This window comes from Homalodisca vitripennis, chromosome 1, assembly GCF_021130785.1.
Source record: "Homalodisca vitripennis isolate AUS2020 chromosome 1, UT_GWSS_2.1, whole genome shotgun sequence".
Classification (NCBI taxonomy): domain Eukaryota; kingdom Metazoa; phylum Arthropoda; class Insecta; order Hemiptera; family Cicadellidae; genus Homalodisca; species Homalodisca vitripennis.
In genome coordinates, this window is record NC_060207.1 from 31,884,104 (window position 1) to 31,901,072 (window position 16,969).

At 31.7% G+C, this 16,969-nt stretch overlaps 2 protein-coding genes across 4 annotated transcripts in view; one reads left to right on the forward strand and one right to left on the reverse strand.

The window, feature by feature from the left end:
* LOC124359316 overlaps window positions 1-3,132 on the forward strand; it is a 32,511-nt gene extending 29,379 nt beyond the window's left edge. For both annotated transcript variants that reach the window (XM_046811979.1, XM_046811972.1), the window contains exons 13-14: window positions 253-397; window positions 2,261-3,132. In XM_046811979.1, coding sequence (XP_046667935.1) covers window positions 253-397; window positions 2,261-2,499 — 384 coding nt within the window. In that variant the 3' untranslated portion in view covers window positions 2,500-3,132. The remainder of the gene's footprint in view (window positions 1-252; window positions 398-2,260) is intronic.
* Window positions 3,133-3,983: 851 nt separating this feature from the next.
* The window catches only part of LOC124359328 (SAGA-associated factor 11 homolog), a 41,075-nt gene continuing 28,089 nt past the window's right edge, over window positions 3,984-16,969 (reverse strand). The window contains exons 1-2 of one of the 2 annotated variants that reach the window (XM_046811991.1): window positions 10,512-10,705; window positions 3,984-5,337 (exon numbers count right to left, since the gene is read on the reverse strand). In XM_046811991.1, coding sequence (XP_046667947.1) covers window positions 4,036-5,274 — 1,239 coding nt within the window. In that variant the 5' untranslated portion in view covers window positions 5,275-5,337; window positions 10,512-10,705 and the 3' untranslated portion in view covers window positions 3,984-4,035. Of the gene's footprint in view, window positions 5,338-10,511; window positions 10,706-16,969 lie in introns of those variants that run through there. The other variant, XM_046811999.1, reaches the window with a different exon arrangement.

The following is a 16,969-nucleotide window of genomic DNA, read 5'->3' on the forward strand; positions in this document are numbered from 1 at the left end:
TAAGGTACGAATATGAGAAGGTATATTCATAATATAAATATTACAAAATTTGTAAAAGGTAATTAAAATTCAATAAAAATTATAAAAATAATATTCACATTGATAATTTTAGTACATCAAATACATGTAGTAGTTGTGTTATTTTGTAACAAACTTCAAATCAATAAGATCTGAAAGTATTTATTTTATGGTTTTTAATATTTTTTAAATTTTATCTACCATTTGTTATTTTTGTTTACCATATTGTTTCAGAATGAAAGACATTTTACTCCAGTTACTCGCCATGAAGATCTCTCGTCACCAGAAATTTCTCCAGTTGTTGATGAATCCATGAGTATCAGAATGAAGAATAATTCATTATCAAATTGTAAAAAGACTCTGCATTATTACTTCAATGGTATGACATTTCAGTTACTTTAGTTATCTTCCTTTTTTAACACATTTCATGTTTATGTATTAAATTAATATATTTATATAGTTACCTCCAACTAACTAGTTTGGTTAACTATACAGGATTTCCCAGAGGGTTCACTTCTGGCTGGTTTATATCTTCTAGTTGAACCTACTACACAGGGTACAGCAAAAGCTTGTGTGTCACTTAAATCTGGGCAACCTTATGGATGTCCAGGAGCGGCATATCACTAACCACAAATTTAGAGATTCTGGGGTGCAAGGTTATTCATTAGGTCTAGTCTACTGCGGGAGACGACCATTGGAGTTGGTAGGGTACGTTCCCTAAGAGTGAGAGGTTCTTGCCTGGACATAAGGGTGTGCCACCCCCTGCCTGTTTTGACTGGAGAGGTTGGTTCAGAGCTGGCTTTTTCTTCTTCCAAGGGGACATGACTTGAGATTAGTGTCCTAAATGTTTCCTCATGAATCTCGACGGGGTTGGCCCCTACTCCCAAACTTACTCATCCTGAATATCCTTTCACTCCAGGAGCAGTGCAAAGGTCCTTATAGGACTAGGTGCAATTTTCTAAGCTTCTTGTCCTAAGAGAACAAAAACTATCCAGGATAGTTATGATATTCTTGTAGTACGGGCCTAGTTTGTGATCTGTAGTAATATTAATACTATATAGGCTGTTTCTAGACCCATTTAAACCTTTGGGAAGTGTTTCATACTGGATAAAATAAGTTTTTTTTTTAATATGAAAATGAGTCCACTGCTGTTTATTTCAAAACTATATGAATCTTCAAAATTAATCTTAACAAATTGTGTTTCATACGCACAACTCAATTCTGGGTTATAAATCTGTGAGCTTTTTCTGAGATGTAAAATGTGAATTTGGCAAGGAAAAATTATGTTAACATGAAAATGCAGAGTGATTTTGTATGCTTAGAAATCCAACCAATTTTGTCATTTCATCCAAGTTATGTCAAATTACTGTCCTTTCCTTAGTTTTTTACAAATATATATATTTTTTGTAAGTATTCATCACGCTACAAAATATCATGCAAACATTAATATAGTAATACTGTCATTGTAGTAGTAACCCATCACAGTAGTATTTTGGATGTACGTCATATTAAAATTAGTTTAATCAGATACACATACATTTTGATCTTAAATAACTTTGAATAAGCAAAATAAAATATTTAATCTTAATAATTTGTAAAGTTAATAATATTTACTAATGAATATGAAAATCTATAGGCTTGCCTTGAAAACTTCCTTTGTCCACTATTTTGAGAGAAACACGTAACTCTTTGGACTGTCCAAAACAAGTGGACAGGCAACTGGAATTCTCTCTACTGATTGAGAAAGATTTCTATGCATATAAGTACTTTTATTTCTTTGAAATCAGTGGATCCTAGGTAGTTTTCAAGGTAAGCTTGTTGGTTTCTTACCCATTAGTAAGGATCATTGGCTCTCAGCCCTATTCAAACCTAAATTTAATAATGTCATTAATTATAGAGCTAGTGTAAGGGTTACAATCTTTGATATACAACTAAAACACATACAATGACAAATCATTAAGACACATTAGTTAATGTTACTAGTAGACATTAAACAGACAACACTACAAACGCTGTTGTCACATAATGCTGAATAGCGTACTATTCTGTTCCTTAGTCCGCTTTGTTTGCTTATATCTGACAACAGCACGTTTAATACTGTAGTGTATCTAAATAAATTTAATTTCATTAGTTTTAGTTCTTTTTATTTTACAAAATAAGACATGTCTGAAACATTACCAAGTTTGTATGATCTACCATAAATGTTGTATATTTACTAATATGCAATCACTTATCTCTGCAGGAGACTTGAATACCCACATTACAAAGGGCAGTTCGTGTGGAGAACCTGTAGTTAACTCGACGGTCATTATGAACACTGTAGACTCGGACCGGCCTTGTGACATGACCTTGGATTGTAGTATAGGAGCGTCATCTGTATTGCCCTCCAGTCAAGACACAGGCTACCAGACCGAGGACAGTTGTCCCTACCATCACAGCCCACACAAACTGCTCTCAGCATCCACCCCAACCCGCCGATAACATTACAATTATCTTGTAATTAGAGATAAGCTGAGTTGTTAACTTTTCAGAAAGTTTTTCTTTCTTAATATAAATGAAACTAGTTCAAATGTTAAAAACAGAATGTAAAAGTGTTTTATCACATTTAGTGTTATCATTTCTTTTCAATTATACTCAATCACGCTCAATTGAGAATCAATGTTTGTTATGATCATTTGTTGTCTCACTAGTTATTAAATTATTGTCTTAATCTTATAAGTTATTATGTATTATTTGTTATTTAGTTATATAGGCTTACTGACAGGAGTTCATGTTATGTGAAAGGACTGACAATTTAGATTTCGCGATTACTTGATAGGGTGTGAATTAGTTTTCAATTAACACAAAATGGATTCAATTTATTTCACAATTTTATTAACAATGTGCTGTAAACATAGAAATTTAAATGTTATTTATTGAAAATTTATATGATGACTAAAGATATGTTAAAACCATGAGCAGCTGATTGCCAGCATTATATCAGCCTTCTTTGTAGGGATGTTTTACAAACATGTTAAAAAATTAATAGAGGGAAACACATTATTATTTTGTCCTTGAAAATGTTAAGTTTAACATAAGACTGAACAGTAATATTTTAAGAACAAAGCTGCCATTTTAAATATCTATTTTTCATAAGTATGTATTATATTTATTATAATGTACAATAATTTATACACACACAAATTTTCATTAATAGCATTTTTACTGTACTTTTGTGTTTTATTACCTAAAGAGCTACTTTGATACTAGATGTGAACATAATAGAAACAACATATTTCATCAGTACTATTAGTAAGCCTACTGTAAATAGTACACAACGAACAACTCAAAATTTCTTTCTTCAATAAAGTAGAAATACAAATGTTGTACATATGAAGTGAATTAAAATATATAGATTCTGAAAATCTAAAGCTCCTAATTACAAATAGGTTTATTATGTAGTTGCAAAGTAAAGTAATAGTAAAATACTAATAACACTCATTGGCCTGTAATTAATAATTCTAAAATGACTTAAATTAATAAAACGGATGATTTATTAAATACGTATTTAAGTATAAGTAAGTTTGAATCAGTTTATATTCATTTCGATAATTTTTCCAAAAAAGGTTAATCCAGCTGAGATGGTTTACTTCAATAGCTCTAATTTTCCCATTATTGTCTTTGAAAGTATCGTATGAAGTGTTATATGTATGAGATTGCTTGAATTTAAAATTGGCATTTGTTTTTTTTTTTAAGTTTAAAATTTTTATTGAAAGATGTATAAATTATAAACTTGTCATAATTTAATGGCCTCTAAAAGAGCTTCTGATAAGTGTCATTTCAGGTCATCAAAACATGTTCGGCCCCAAAATTGATTTTTCAAATAAAATTACATTTTTATTGATTTCTGAAGCTTTGATTGTTAAGTAGTTACACAATTGATAGACTTTATATCAGTCAATTAGGATTTTAAATAAAGCCAGATCTACAATGTTGTAATCAGTTTTATTGTAACAAACACAAACAGCCTAGTAATGGCTAACAGAACTTTATAACTTCATAAGTTTTATTTTCACTGTTGATAGGGCAGTATAGAACATCACCACATAATGCCTTATTACGCTGTTTAGCTAATTTTATTGTATATAAGTTATAACACAAGCTCCAATCATATACGTCTGCTGTTTCTTTTCCTTCTATTAACACAAGGCATAAATGTCCTGAAGTGAGTTTAATGTCACTGAAAGTAACACCTAAATGAAATTGTGAAATCCACTTTCCATTGGAATTAAAAATATTAATTGTACTATCTGATGTAGTAAGAAGAATATTGTCGTCAGTAAAGAAACACCTGAGGTAATTTTTGTGGGACGGTTCGATATCAGTCTGAAATAGCAATTTACCTTTCTTATTCCACACTTTGAATGGTCCAAAATAGATTCCTCGTAGGCGGTAGGACACGTCACAACAGCCAATGAAGTTGGTCCCAAACCATATGTTAGGATCATTGGTAATGCCAGTACTACTAAAACACATCAAATCGAGTGTCCAGCTACAAGTACTGATATCAAAAACCCGGACCCTGTATCCTTCGTTTAAAGAAACAAAAGAGATGGCAAACTTTCCGGGATTAAAAAATTTATTTATCAAAAATTTAACATCACTCGGTAAAGGAACGGTTTGTGTGGTGCCGTCACAGAATTTATACAAATTAAACACTTTTTGGTCATGATTGTAAGCAGCACAATATTGAGTACATATTCCAAATATGTCATTGATGTTGTCAGGAAGTGTTTTATAATGTTCATAGCTATTTACTTCAGAACTACAATTGCATTTATAAATTGAGACATTCTGCTTATTTTGAACAATGATGAATTCATCTCTAAACAATATACCATTGTTGCTGGTTATTTCTTTTATTATAATGAACGTATTGTTATCCGTTACATAATAGACAATGTATTTATTTTTACACTTGTTTATATCATGAATTATTATTGTTCTGAGATAAACGTGTTCTAATATTCCAGCCGGAACATCTTGTAAGTGAACGTAATAGCCAAGCTTTTTGTTCATCCCATTGTGAAAACACTCTGACCATTCTTGAGTATCATAAGCCTTAGTAAAATCCTCTTTGAGACAGATTTGTTTCCAAAAGTAATCTGAAAGGTAATTATACTTTTTATTAAACGCAGAAAAAACTGAAAGTATGTCTGTAACACTTGAGTATAGAAGAATTTCTTCCACCAATTCTGTAGGGAGGACATCGAACATTATGCTTAGTCCAGTGATCAGGCTGCTTATTGACTTCAAAACTGCCTTCTTTGAATAATAAACCTGAAAATTAAATAATTAAAATACATTTACAACTTAACAATCTTTAAAAAAAATTGTTAAATATGTAATGTTAGTATAGCAAGTTAATTATTTGAAAGAATCGTAATATTATTTAATTAACTACAAACTAATCCCTTAACAATTCCATAACAATTGTGTGTACATCAATAATCATGTTGCTGAATGTTTAGTTAGATAACCAATATTTAAAAAAGTTGGACATCATTAATATATCAATCATATTTTAATATACTAATGAACAAACCAAAAATACCAAACATGACCATTTAGATGAATACAAATTTGAATTATGACATGTATTTTACATAAAATCTAGGTTAGATAAGCACATTGTTAAAAATTAAGGTTTAAAGATTATGATAAAAAAGGCAAGATGGTAGTAGAGACTACTACTTGTAGTGAAGGTACATCATTACTATCAACCTCAAATATTTATATAACTATACATGTATTTATTGGTGAATACAAATGAAATGGGTGAATGAGGTGTTTCACTACCTAAGATTGGTTGGTTCTCAAGTGTCATTATTAAAATGGATGAAGCATTGACAATAAAGGAAGTCCTAAAGTGTTACATGAAGTATAAAACACAGTGGGTCCGATCCTGGCTATACTGGTAGTACTATGTAGTAACCTAATTCCCCCCTCTCCCCCATGGCTTTGAAGGAATTTTATTATAGACATCAGGTCAGAACAAAACCTGATTCCAATGCACCTAACCTCAAACTATCCTTAAAGTAATTTGTCTACAGGACACTTTAGATTTAACAGTCATAAAAAAATAAATATTTATTGAAAATAAAGTTCTGATTTTAAACAGGGAGGAATAGTATCAGATCTATAACAGTATTAAAGGATGGCAATGTCGTAAAATTTGACAAAGTTCTTGCAGTTGCTCAGAATAGTGTTTTTAAAACTCCATTAAGTGGCTATATCTACATAGCTTTTACATATTAGTTTTTATTTGATGTAGAAATGTTATTTAAAACAGGATTCCTACGTATCAGCTGAGATTTTCCAGAACTATGGTAACTAAACAACAAAGTACAATGTCCGACACATGAAGAAAATAAGCTTGTACCACGTTTTGGGACTATATGTTTGTAATTAATATTGATATCTAAAGTTTGTTTAACGATTGGTAGTAGTTTTATATGTGAAGCCTCAGATTATGTTTCATATCATAATATGTTTTATTACTTTTAAAAATATCAAACAAAAGAGTACATAACAAAATATTACTACTGTATATTCAGATTTATTTTTTCAGAAAATAAACTATTTTTAAATTTTTGGTATAGAGTAATCTCAATGTAACGGATATCAAGGTCCAAGAAGAGCTTTGTTATATTGAACATTTTTAAGAACAAGGTTTGTTAAATTGAGCAGCCAATGTTCCTTATAAAGAAAGGGGTTCTTAACAGTTTTCTTTTATCATCTTAAACTATGCTGGTTATTTACAGAAAAAGTTCTGTAAAGTTTAGATATATATTTTTTATGTAATTAAGTTATTTTTATTATCTTTCTTTTAGTTTTTGTTTATTTTTTGTAATATTTTATATATTAGCCACTAAGTCATTTCACTATCCGTATTCGTGTGTCCGTCCAATCATATATTTCCATGGTTAATAAACACTAGAAGTAAAATCATAAAATAATCCAGGATGGCTGCATACAACAATATGCGGTAGCCGTCCGCACTGTGTGACAACAGCAAACTCATCAAGGTGGAAACACTCAAGACAAGTACACAAGGAAGTACTGACATCTAGTAGAAAACACCAGAACAACTGTGTGACGCACAGATGCCATGCGTCTTACACAATATTATGGCAGACAACATAATACGACAATATCTAATTTATTCTTTGTCTTCAACCTGTAAAGAGTCAGCTGTACTGGTGGGCTCTTTATTGCAGTCCCATGTTAAACCTCACGCACTTTTCAAATGTTTTTTAGTCATAACCATGGGAGATGTCTCATTTAAAAAATGTAATTAATATGCATCTAAACAGTTTTGTTAATTTTTCAATATTTTAATGAATTAGTTAGACTCTATTAAATTGTATTTTATCATTTAAATATTCAAAAAGCATCTGGATGTGTATTAATTATATCTTTAAAATGAAACACCTTCCATTACATTACAAACAAAAATAAGGGCGTAAAATTGCATGAGGTACATTACTCTTATGGGGGAAAATGTTTCATTATAGCCAGCTTCTTAAAGAGATTTCCTCAAAGTTTAAGCAATCACCAGTACACCTAAAACTATAAAAGATGCCAATAAAAACCTGGCAGTAATAAAATCACTCAAACTGTCATATTTAATATTACACAGTGTTGTTCAGAGAAACCACGTGACTGATTGATGGTTTGTCTAAACATTTACGTTACAACAGGATTGGAATTGTGGAAATTCATTACATCTGTTATGTTGTACACTGGATATTTTTAATATAAAAGTTTATGCTCCCTCCTCAAATCATAAAATCTTCGCAATATTGCAAGTTAAAAAAAATCATCTGTATTACAAGAGTAAGTTTAACATCAAATGTAATGTACGTTGAAAGGGGATTGCTATATTAAAGGAAAAAAGTCCTTTTGGTATCACTCTAAGGAAAAAGTATTTTTTACAGTTTTTTTTATTGCCTCAAAAATACTAGATACTGAAGGAACTCGAAACTTTTCAAGTGCAAACTCCCTTTAAATTATCCCTTCTTTCTAACATGCTATAAAATGATCAGACAGTACTAAAGATGGCTGTCTGGATAGAGATTCTTAAAGTAAATAAAATATATAAAAACTTCATATAACTAAAAATATTGACACATTTTTCAATATAAATTGGTACTTCTTATCAGGCAACTCTAATAAAAATGGTGTACATACACACTGGAGAATCTTTCATAATCAACAGAACTGATTAGAACCAACTTTTGTTGGTGCCTATAACAAAGCAAGTTTAAAAACACTGCCCATGTTATGAACATAATTTTACTGTTGGAGAGTGAAAACTCAACATGAGTACTCTCTCTTACTGATATCATCGAGATAATGATAAAAAATTAGATGTAAAAATTTTGAATTTTTTAAATTGGCTTTTGATAAATTCTAAAAGTATTATTCTCTTTGAAGAGTTATGTAAAACAAAATAAATTTTGATTTACTGATTTATATATTTTACAAATATTCTAAAAATAATTGTTTTTAACTTCCATAAGACAATGATTATTGTAAGTTTATCCAAACATGAATGTTTTTTGTGCTTGTATTAATTATTTAAAATTTGTCTACCTGCCTTCATTTTTATCTATGACACCTTGTAATGAATAAAATTTGTTTATCTTGATAGCAACTGTAATATGACTGTACTGTGGAAGTAACCACACAAAAAAACCTCTGTGATTAAACTTATGATGAACCAGGAAAATTAAAATATATTAACAGCGAACCAGAAGAAGTTTTCAAAAGAATGCATAAAAATTGTTGAGTATCAAATTCTGCTTCTGTATGTACTGTGTATCTCTGTGTACCTAATAATGACTGGTTTATAGGCTCTTAATAACTCAATCAAGATAATTATTTTTGATAAATTCAGTTATTTTTCAGAAACAATACATATCCTTTAACATGTCACATACTGCTGATTTTCAATGATGACTTATCACAAGTTTCATGGAAATCTTTTAAATGTTTAAGAAACATGTCTGTCAATACAGATCATATTTACACCATTTTCAAGTGTTGAAAGAACTGATAAATATTAAGAGTTCAAAATAGATTTGCTGTTTGTGCTCTTGAATTGAGTGTGGAGGTTTGGTGTAGTTTATTTTCAATTTAAGTTCAAATGTAGTCACTAGTAATATTACCAATACTCTCACATAACTAACAGTATAGCAAGAGACCTTAAGTTCTGAGTTCTACCTCAAATTTACCTTGTAACTAGAGTTTGTAGCCATTTTATATCCGATTAATGAAGATGTTCCATAGTTTAATTGTATGTATAGTTAATTGAATTGTAATGCATTATATTATGGCTGCAAAATCCTAAACTTAAAATAAGAGTATTGGATTGCTATTGGAACATTTAAGAAAATTCAAGGAATTTTAATTCGGAATTCAAGAAAATTCTTAATTAAATTTATCCGTTTCACATATAATTAATTATAGAACCATTATTATTATTCTGATAAAGTAGAATAATATTATTACATTTACAGTTATATTCTCTTCTCTGTGCTGATTAGACAGACAGTGCAAAAAAAGAAGATGGTTTGGGGAGAGTGTTAAGACGTTGACTGTGGGCAGATTCCTTAGGCCAAGCTGGGTCTTTTATAGAGCCGCACTGAATGTGTTAAACAACTCAAGATCACACAGTATAGAACTACAGTGAAGGTTCTAAGAGATAAAAAAACGTGTTAGGATAAATTATGTAGCTTTATAAGTTTTGAAATAGTCAAGAAAAAATGTTGAATAAATTCAAATGTTTTATTGGTTGAGATTGGCTAGCATACTTATCCAAGCCATGTGTAAACTATCTTTACAAAGTTTAGTAGCATAAGAAATTACAGCAGTTTTCACAAGTGCATGTTATAAATTGCATACATGAATATATTTTTTTTATTACAGTGTATTTAGGAGCCATAATGCAAATTGGAAATTGAAAATTCAAAAAACTCTTCCTGATATTTTAATGTTATGGATCATGTGTAAGGTATCTACTTCCATATAAAACTGCAACATTTGTACACCAAAGCTATTGAGAGATGTAACCCCCTTCTAACAAATAATAGTACAGGGTGTAGTAATGTAGTTACTATTGTTATTTCTTACTTAACTGACCAATAATAGGGAACTAAAATCTCCTCCTTTTCCTAAAAACAGGAGTTCTATGAAAATTAATTATTTTTATATACACAACTTAGATTAAAAAAATGTTTTATACAGTATTGGTAAAATCTCAGAGCCTGGATGTCATGTAATAAAATTATATTGAAAATTAAATTCTAAAATCTTTACTAAACAAAACCTGTTCTTTACTGTTAATGTGTCCGGATTTAAACAATTTTTCTGATATACATTAAATTTCTAAATATATTAAAATAATTACTACACATATAGGCTACTATTAAGATTACATCGATACTAACTATTAAATATCGGTACTAGTTATCACACAATCAAACCCAACACATCACCAGACTCCAACGTGAAAGGTTTGGATTGAATACATTTATTAGAAATAGAACCAAATATTAGGAGCGCATTACTATTTCTGACTACTGAGCGAATGATAAAAATAAACACTAGCTGCTTGCTAGCTACACTCCCACTGCAGTATTAGCGACGGGCGTATTCATCGACCAATGTAGTGGGAGGAATGTGTCTAATGCGAATCATGAGGCCCCCCACACTCTCCTGCGTGATTGTCGGTGCAGTGTTGTTTCGTTTTTTATCAGCAATTTAACTCAACGTGTTTTTACACAGCTGATAAAGTTTACGAAATAATACTACTTTCAATGACTAATTATTACATTGTTGGCATTGGTTACATTTCAATCTTTGTATGATTTTTATTATACAATGAAAGACGTGTAATTGTGTATCGGTGTTATGGTGTTGGATCATAAACTCTCGGATTCTGAAAAAGTTTCTCGATATCAACAAATCTTTTAATATTTTGAATTTTCCGTACTGCTCTCACTTTCAACGTTTATATTTCACCAAATCGCTGGTAGTTTATCTGGCTTTCTAAAAAAAATGCTGAATACGTAGGTTAGAGCATGATTCAGCCAAGTGCGTCGGCAAGAATTGCGTGAAGTGCCGTTAACGCGAGAGTATCGATACAATATTCCGACTTCGACAAAAACCGTGCTCTCTTGCTGCAGATATTGGCTCGGCAAGATTGGGAATAGTACTCGTGGAACAGTTATTGAATTTGTTAATTCATATTTAAGTTAGAAATTGCGCAAGAAATTAGATGACTTAAATGTCCATATAATTTGCTCTAGAGCACTTATGTAGCAAGATTAGGTTATAAAAGTACAGTATTGTGCTTCTGAAATGTGTAATTAACTGCAAAAAGTGGTATTCGATGCCTACTAGATCTGGCACTGAAAAGCATAAGTGTTGTCAAAATATTGTTAAATAGGCCAAGTATAATATTATGGAAAGTAGGGTTATAATTATTGTTCTTGGGTCAAGTCGTACAATATGTTTGAACTGTTCATGTTCTTGCATTAAATTGTGCTAATTTGACGATTCTTTGGTGAGATAGTGATAGTTTTGTATACTTTTTCACATGGTAGGATTTACTCGGTGGCTTATTCAAGATTTCAGTATTGGGAGATCAACTCATTTACCGTTGCCAGGGATTTTTTTCTATTTTATTAGATGGTTTGAGGCCCTCCTAAATACATTCTTTCTTCTGCTAGAAAATCTGCAAGACTGTTACGCATCTCAACTGATATATTCTGCTTAAATAAAAAGTCTGCTTATGGAGCTATTCGTGCACTTGAAGTTAGGATAACACGGTCCATAGTAGAAAAGCGTGTTATCCATATATATATATATATATATATATATATATATATATATATATATATATATATATATATATATATATATATATATATATATATATATATATTGTCATCAAGTCACATTTATTAAAAAAATAATTACACATTTAGAACTATGTACGAGTTACGTGCCTAGAAAAAATTGGAAACAATATGTTTACCGATACTACTCCGATTGTAAATGTAATGTAGAGTATGTATCATTTTAGAGGAAATCTTACGTTGTTTTTAAAATTAAAATTGTCAAAGTCTCCAGTCAATTATTATATGGCTATACCAATTGTTGAGGATTGCAATTTCAAATGCAATCATTCTTACTGTACTTAAACGATCATTATTTCCTATTTGGACGACCATTCTTCCTATATTTAGACGGCAAAAGGTAGTTAAAATATGTTTATTTCAAAAATTCTTTTTGAAATACCAATGGTAGTTCATATTTTAATATAAACCGGAATTCAACAATATTGCCCCAATGTTTTCAGTTTTGGTTTTAAATCTCTTTGCATTCCACAAAACGTCTACATAGAAGAACTGTCTAGATTGGTTAGGCAGCATTTGAAACAAAGACTAATGAAAATACGTCAGTCATGCTTCTTTATTTGTTATATATTACTTTATATAACTAAATATACAACAAATTTTATGTGGTGTTCATAGGAGTTCGATCCTTACAAGAAAACGTATTACACATTCATATCATTAAGGAAACACGAGGCAGTAAAAAATAACCCAAAAAACCACCGTTCGGGATATCGGCTTGCTACTAACGGACCGCTGTGGGAAACCAATTCCGTCCTTGGAGGTCACATGTGTTGAACCAAAATTATTAAAAGAAACCCCGAATATGGGGCAGATGAACCATCACACGGACTGGGCCCTGTAGTCAATTAGAGACCCAGAACGAACCGGTGTGCGACACACAAGGGGAAGCTCTGCCTCCTTTGGAGCGATAAGGCACCACTTTAGTATATAACTCAAAAGTTAGTCAAAAATCTATTTCCGATGTTCAAGTTCAGTTCAGCTTCTAGCTCTTTCGAGTAGTCGTGGTCACTCTGTTAGGCATAGTGCGATGTAGGTGTTGGGTAAGTCACGCTATTCCTCAGCTAAACGTAACGTTGTATCTAAACTAATACTCAACGTTAGATACAAATATTACTCTTTGTTAATATACTTAATACTTAATTTCCACTACTCAGAAGATTTGGTTCTACGATATGCTTAAACAAGCTATTATTATGGAGACTTGCTAGACACAAGTTGCGAGTTGTTGTTCCAGTGTTCTAGATAAGAATCAAGAATCAGTCTTTATTACCCATAAGGCACAGATTTACATGCATGAGGTATAGTCAAAAAAACAGGAAGCATGTTGTTCACAATTGTCAAAGGAACTATAAAATTGAGATTAAAAGTACACAGAATATGAAAGTTTTGAGGTTGAAATTTAAGAAAACAACCTTAATTATTTGGTAAATTAGAACTAAATAACAATGTACAGGCAGTGAGAGAAGTGAAAACCTTAGGTTAATTACTTACAGATTTCAGCAGCAGGAAAGTCAAGAAATTCTTTTACATGATAAAAAGGATTACTTATTAGCCAATTTTGGAGTTTTATTTTAAATTGTTTAAAAGTAAGATTAAGCACTTCTTTAGGCAGCTTATTTAACATTTTTATACCCACTATCCTATGACTAGATTGATTTTTTCCAAGTCTAACAAAAGGTACATCAAAATTGTTTTTATTTCGGGTGTTGAAGTTGTGTACCTCAGCCCTTTTTACATGCAAGCAGGGGTTGTTAAAACTAGTTAACAGGATATTAAATATGTATAAATTAATAACAGTTAAAATCTTAAACTTAATAAAAATAGGCCTGCAGTGTTCTCTATGGTTAACTTTAGCTATAACTCTTAAAACCTTTTTTTGTATGACTAGAACATTATTTAGGTGTGGGCTATTCCCCCAAAAAACAATTCCATAGCTGAGAACAGATTGAAAGAGTGAGAAGTACACTGTCTTAACATAGTCATCAGGTAAAATGTCACTTAGCCTACGAAAAAGAAATGTTAATCTGCTTAGCCTAGTACACAGATGCTCTATTTGTTTTTTCCAGCTCAAACTTTGGTCAATCCAAACTCCAAGGAACTTAACCTCTTTGCTAGTGTTAAAATTATTTATTGGAGGTACTGATCTCAGTCCAAAAATAATAGTTTGGGTTTTCTCCTCGTTTAATAAGAGCGAGTTTGCAGAGAACCACTCAGAAACAGTTTTAAGTGAGTGATTAGCCATGTTTTCAAGTTGATTTAGGTCTATATTGCATGTAAGTAATGTAGTGTCATCTGCATATAAGTATACATTACTTCTTAGACAATATGGTAAGTCATTAGTGGCTATAATGAACAGAAGGGGTCCAAGGACCGAGCCTTTTGGAACACCACAGTTGCTAGTAGCGATAGAGGACCATACACCCCCTGTATATACCGCTTGCCTTCGATTATGGAGATAACTGTTGAAAAATTCAAGAGTTTTATTTTTTATCCCATAGAAACTAAGTTTATGAAGCAAAGTGCCATGGTCCACGCAGTCAAATGCCTTGCTAAGGTCAATAAAAGAGGCCCAGGCAAAGTTTTTATTTTCAAAGGCATTTCTAATATCCTGTTCCATGGCCCCAATTGCATCCATGCAAGACTGTCCACTTCTGAAACCAAATTGTTGTTTATTAAAGAGTGACCAAGACTCAAAATAGTGGTTTACCTGATTGTGTACAATGTGTTCAAGTACCTTGGACAGGATAGGTACCAGACAGATAGGCCGATAGTTGCCTGGGTTGTATTTATCCCCCTTTTTGAATTTTGGAGAGATTTTGGAAATTTTTAGGCATTCAGGAAAAATACCTCCTTGAAGGCAAACGTTAATACAGTAAGTAAGAGGTGTTACAATATAATGTACTATTTCTTTGATCAACCAATTTGAGAAACCATAGTAAACTTGAGATTTGGAGTTTTTCATCTTTTTGATGACCATAAGGACATCATCACAAGTGACAAGTTTAAAGTTAAGATTAGGCTGATCTATTTGTGTTAAATTAAGAAATTGCTCAAAAGTAGTCTCAGGTTTTACAATGTTATTTCTGATGGAACTGACAGATTCAATAAAAAAGTTATTAAGAACACTGGAGTGTAAAGGAATACAGCTATGGTTAGACTTAGATTGTAGGTTAGGCCTAATTAGGTTTCAAGCTGTCATGCATTTATTGTTAGATTTTTCAATTAGGTTAGCATTGTGATTAAGCTTAACTTCTTTTATTGTTTTCTTGTATTTATGTACTAAATCCTTATAGGCTAGTTTGTTGAGGTTGTTCTGATTTATTTTAAAATTATCATATGCAAGTTTAACTTGACCCTTGAGCCTGACAAGATCTGATGTATACCATGATTGATTTGACTTATTAACATATTTGGGTTTAGTTTTATACTTACAGAGAGGGAAACATTGTTCAAAAGCGGTCTGTATACTTTCAAAAAACAGTGTAAAAGGATTATTAACTGCATTTACATGTGTAATCCAATCGTACAGAAAAAGTTGATTATGCCAATTGATTTTACTGATTTTTACCTTGAAGAGGTCTAGTTTCTGTTTTGAAAATAATCTGCGTAGAACAGAAATATCATCAGTCTTATCAGGTCCAATAGACTGTTCAGACAAAACCGAAACACTAATCCATCATGGTCTGAGAAATAACAGGGCACAGTATGGCAAAAAATGTCATTTTTGTTTATGTTTGAAAACACATTATCCAGGCAGGCTTCTCCTCTAGTAGGTTGGTAGTTGTGGTGGTAGAAATTAAACTGCCGAAGAACATTGAGAAAATCTACTACTGATTTTTTGTCCTTGGTGACATCAAACTGGGCGTTCACATCTCCTCCAATGACTATTTTATAATTAATCCATTTCTTGAGATAGAGGAGAATTTTTTCTATGCTTTCAAGAAAGACCCATTCGTTGCTTTCTGGTGTACGGTAGATAGAAATAATTATGAGCTGAAGTGAGTCGATTTCAATAGCGCACACTTCCAGAGTTTTTTCAAGGCTAAAACTAGAGAGGTATATAGGCTTAAAATTATATACATCCCTTGCAAAGATGAGAATACCACCCCTGCCAAAGACTGTTCGTGTGTAGCTAGTAGTTAGAGAATCTTAAACAGCAGAAATCAATCTCCCCGCTCTGCAACCAATGTTCTGAAAGACAGATGAAATCATAATGCTCCTGCATTGCAAGATCTTCCAAAAGTGTAAGTTTATCACTGACTCCTTGTATATTAAGAAAGAGTATTGCAAGCACACAATACTTTGGAAAATGCACAAGCCTTTCTATTTTAGTTGGTGTGCCAGCCATACTTAGTTCTGAGTTGTTTTTGTCACTGGATCTAAAAAAACATTTTCATTGGGTTTACTTACATTGGTATTTACATTCTGGTGATTTTTGTTAGGCCTAGGAGGGAAATACTTTCCGATTAAAATTCCAGTTGGCCATAATTCAGTGTTCATTACTTCATTTTCAAGTTCTGGAGGGATTCCTATTTTAAATGAGTTGTAGGAATTATGTCGTTTGTAGCTTTTCACAGTTAAAATTTTTGGAGTTTAAGTTAGCCTCAAGGTGACTTATAATATCGTTTTCATTTACAGATACTTTGAGCCTGGTGATATATACCCAAGACTGCCTAGTCACAGCTAAGAGTTGATTGCTATTATTTTTACCAGATATAAGTTTATTAGGTTTTTTACTTGTGGTCTTTTCTTTATGATTAAGCAATGGTTTAACTTGCCGTCTACCTTTATAGGACACAGTGCAGAAGCCTTCATTGTCTGCATCAGAATTATTACTACATTGGTGTAGGCACGGCCGCCCACGGGGGGGAGCAATGGCGCAAGTTGCGCCATTGAAACAAAAATTGGGGGGGAATGAAAATTTTGGGGGAGAACTTTGAAAAGCGGGTTTCGGATACGTTATTTAAAAGTTAAAAAAATGT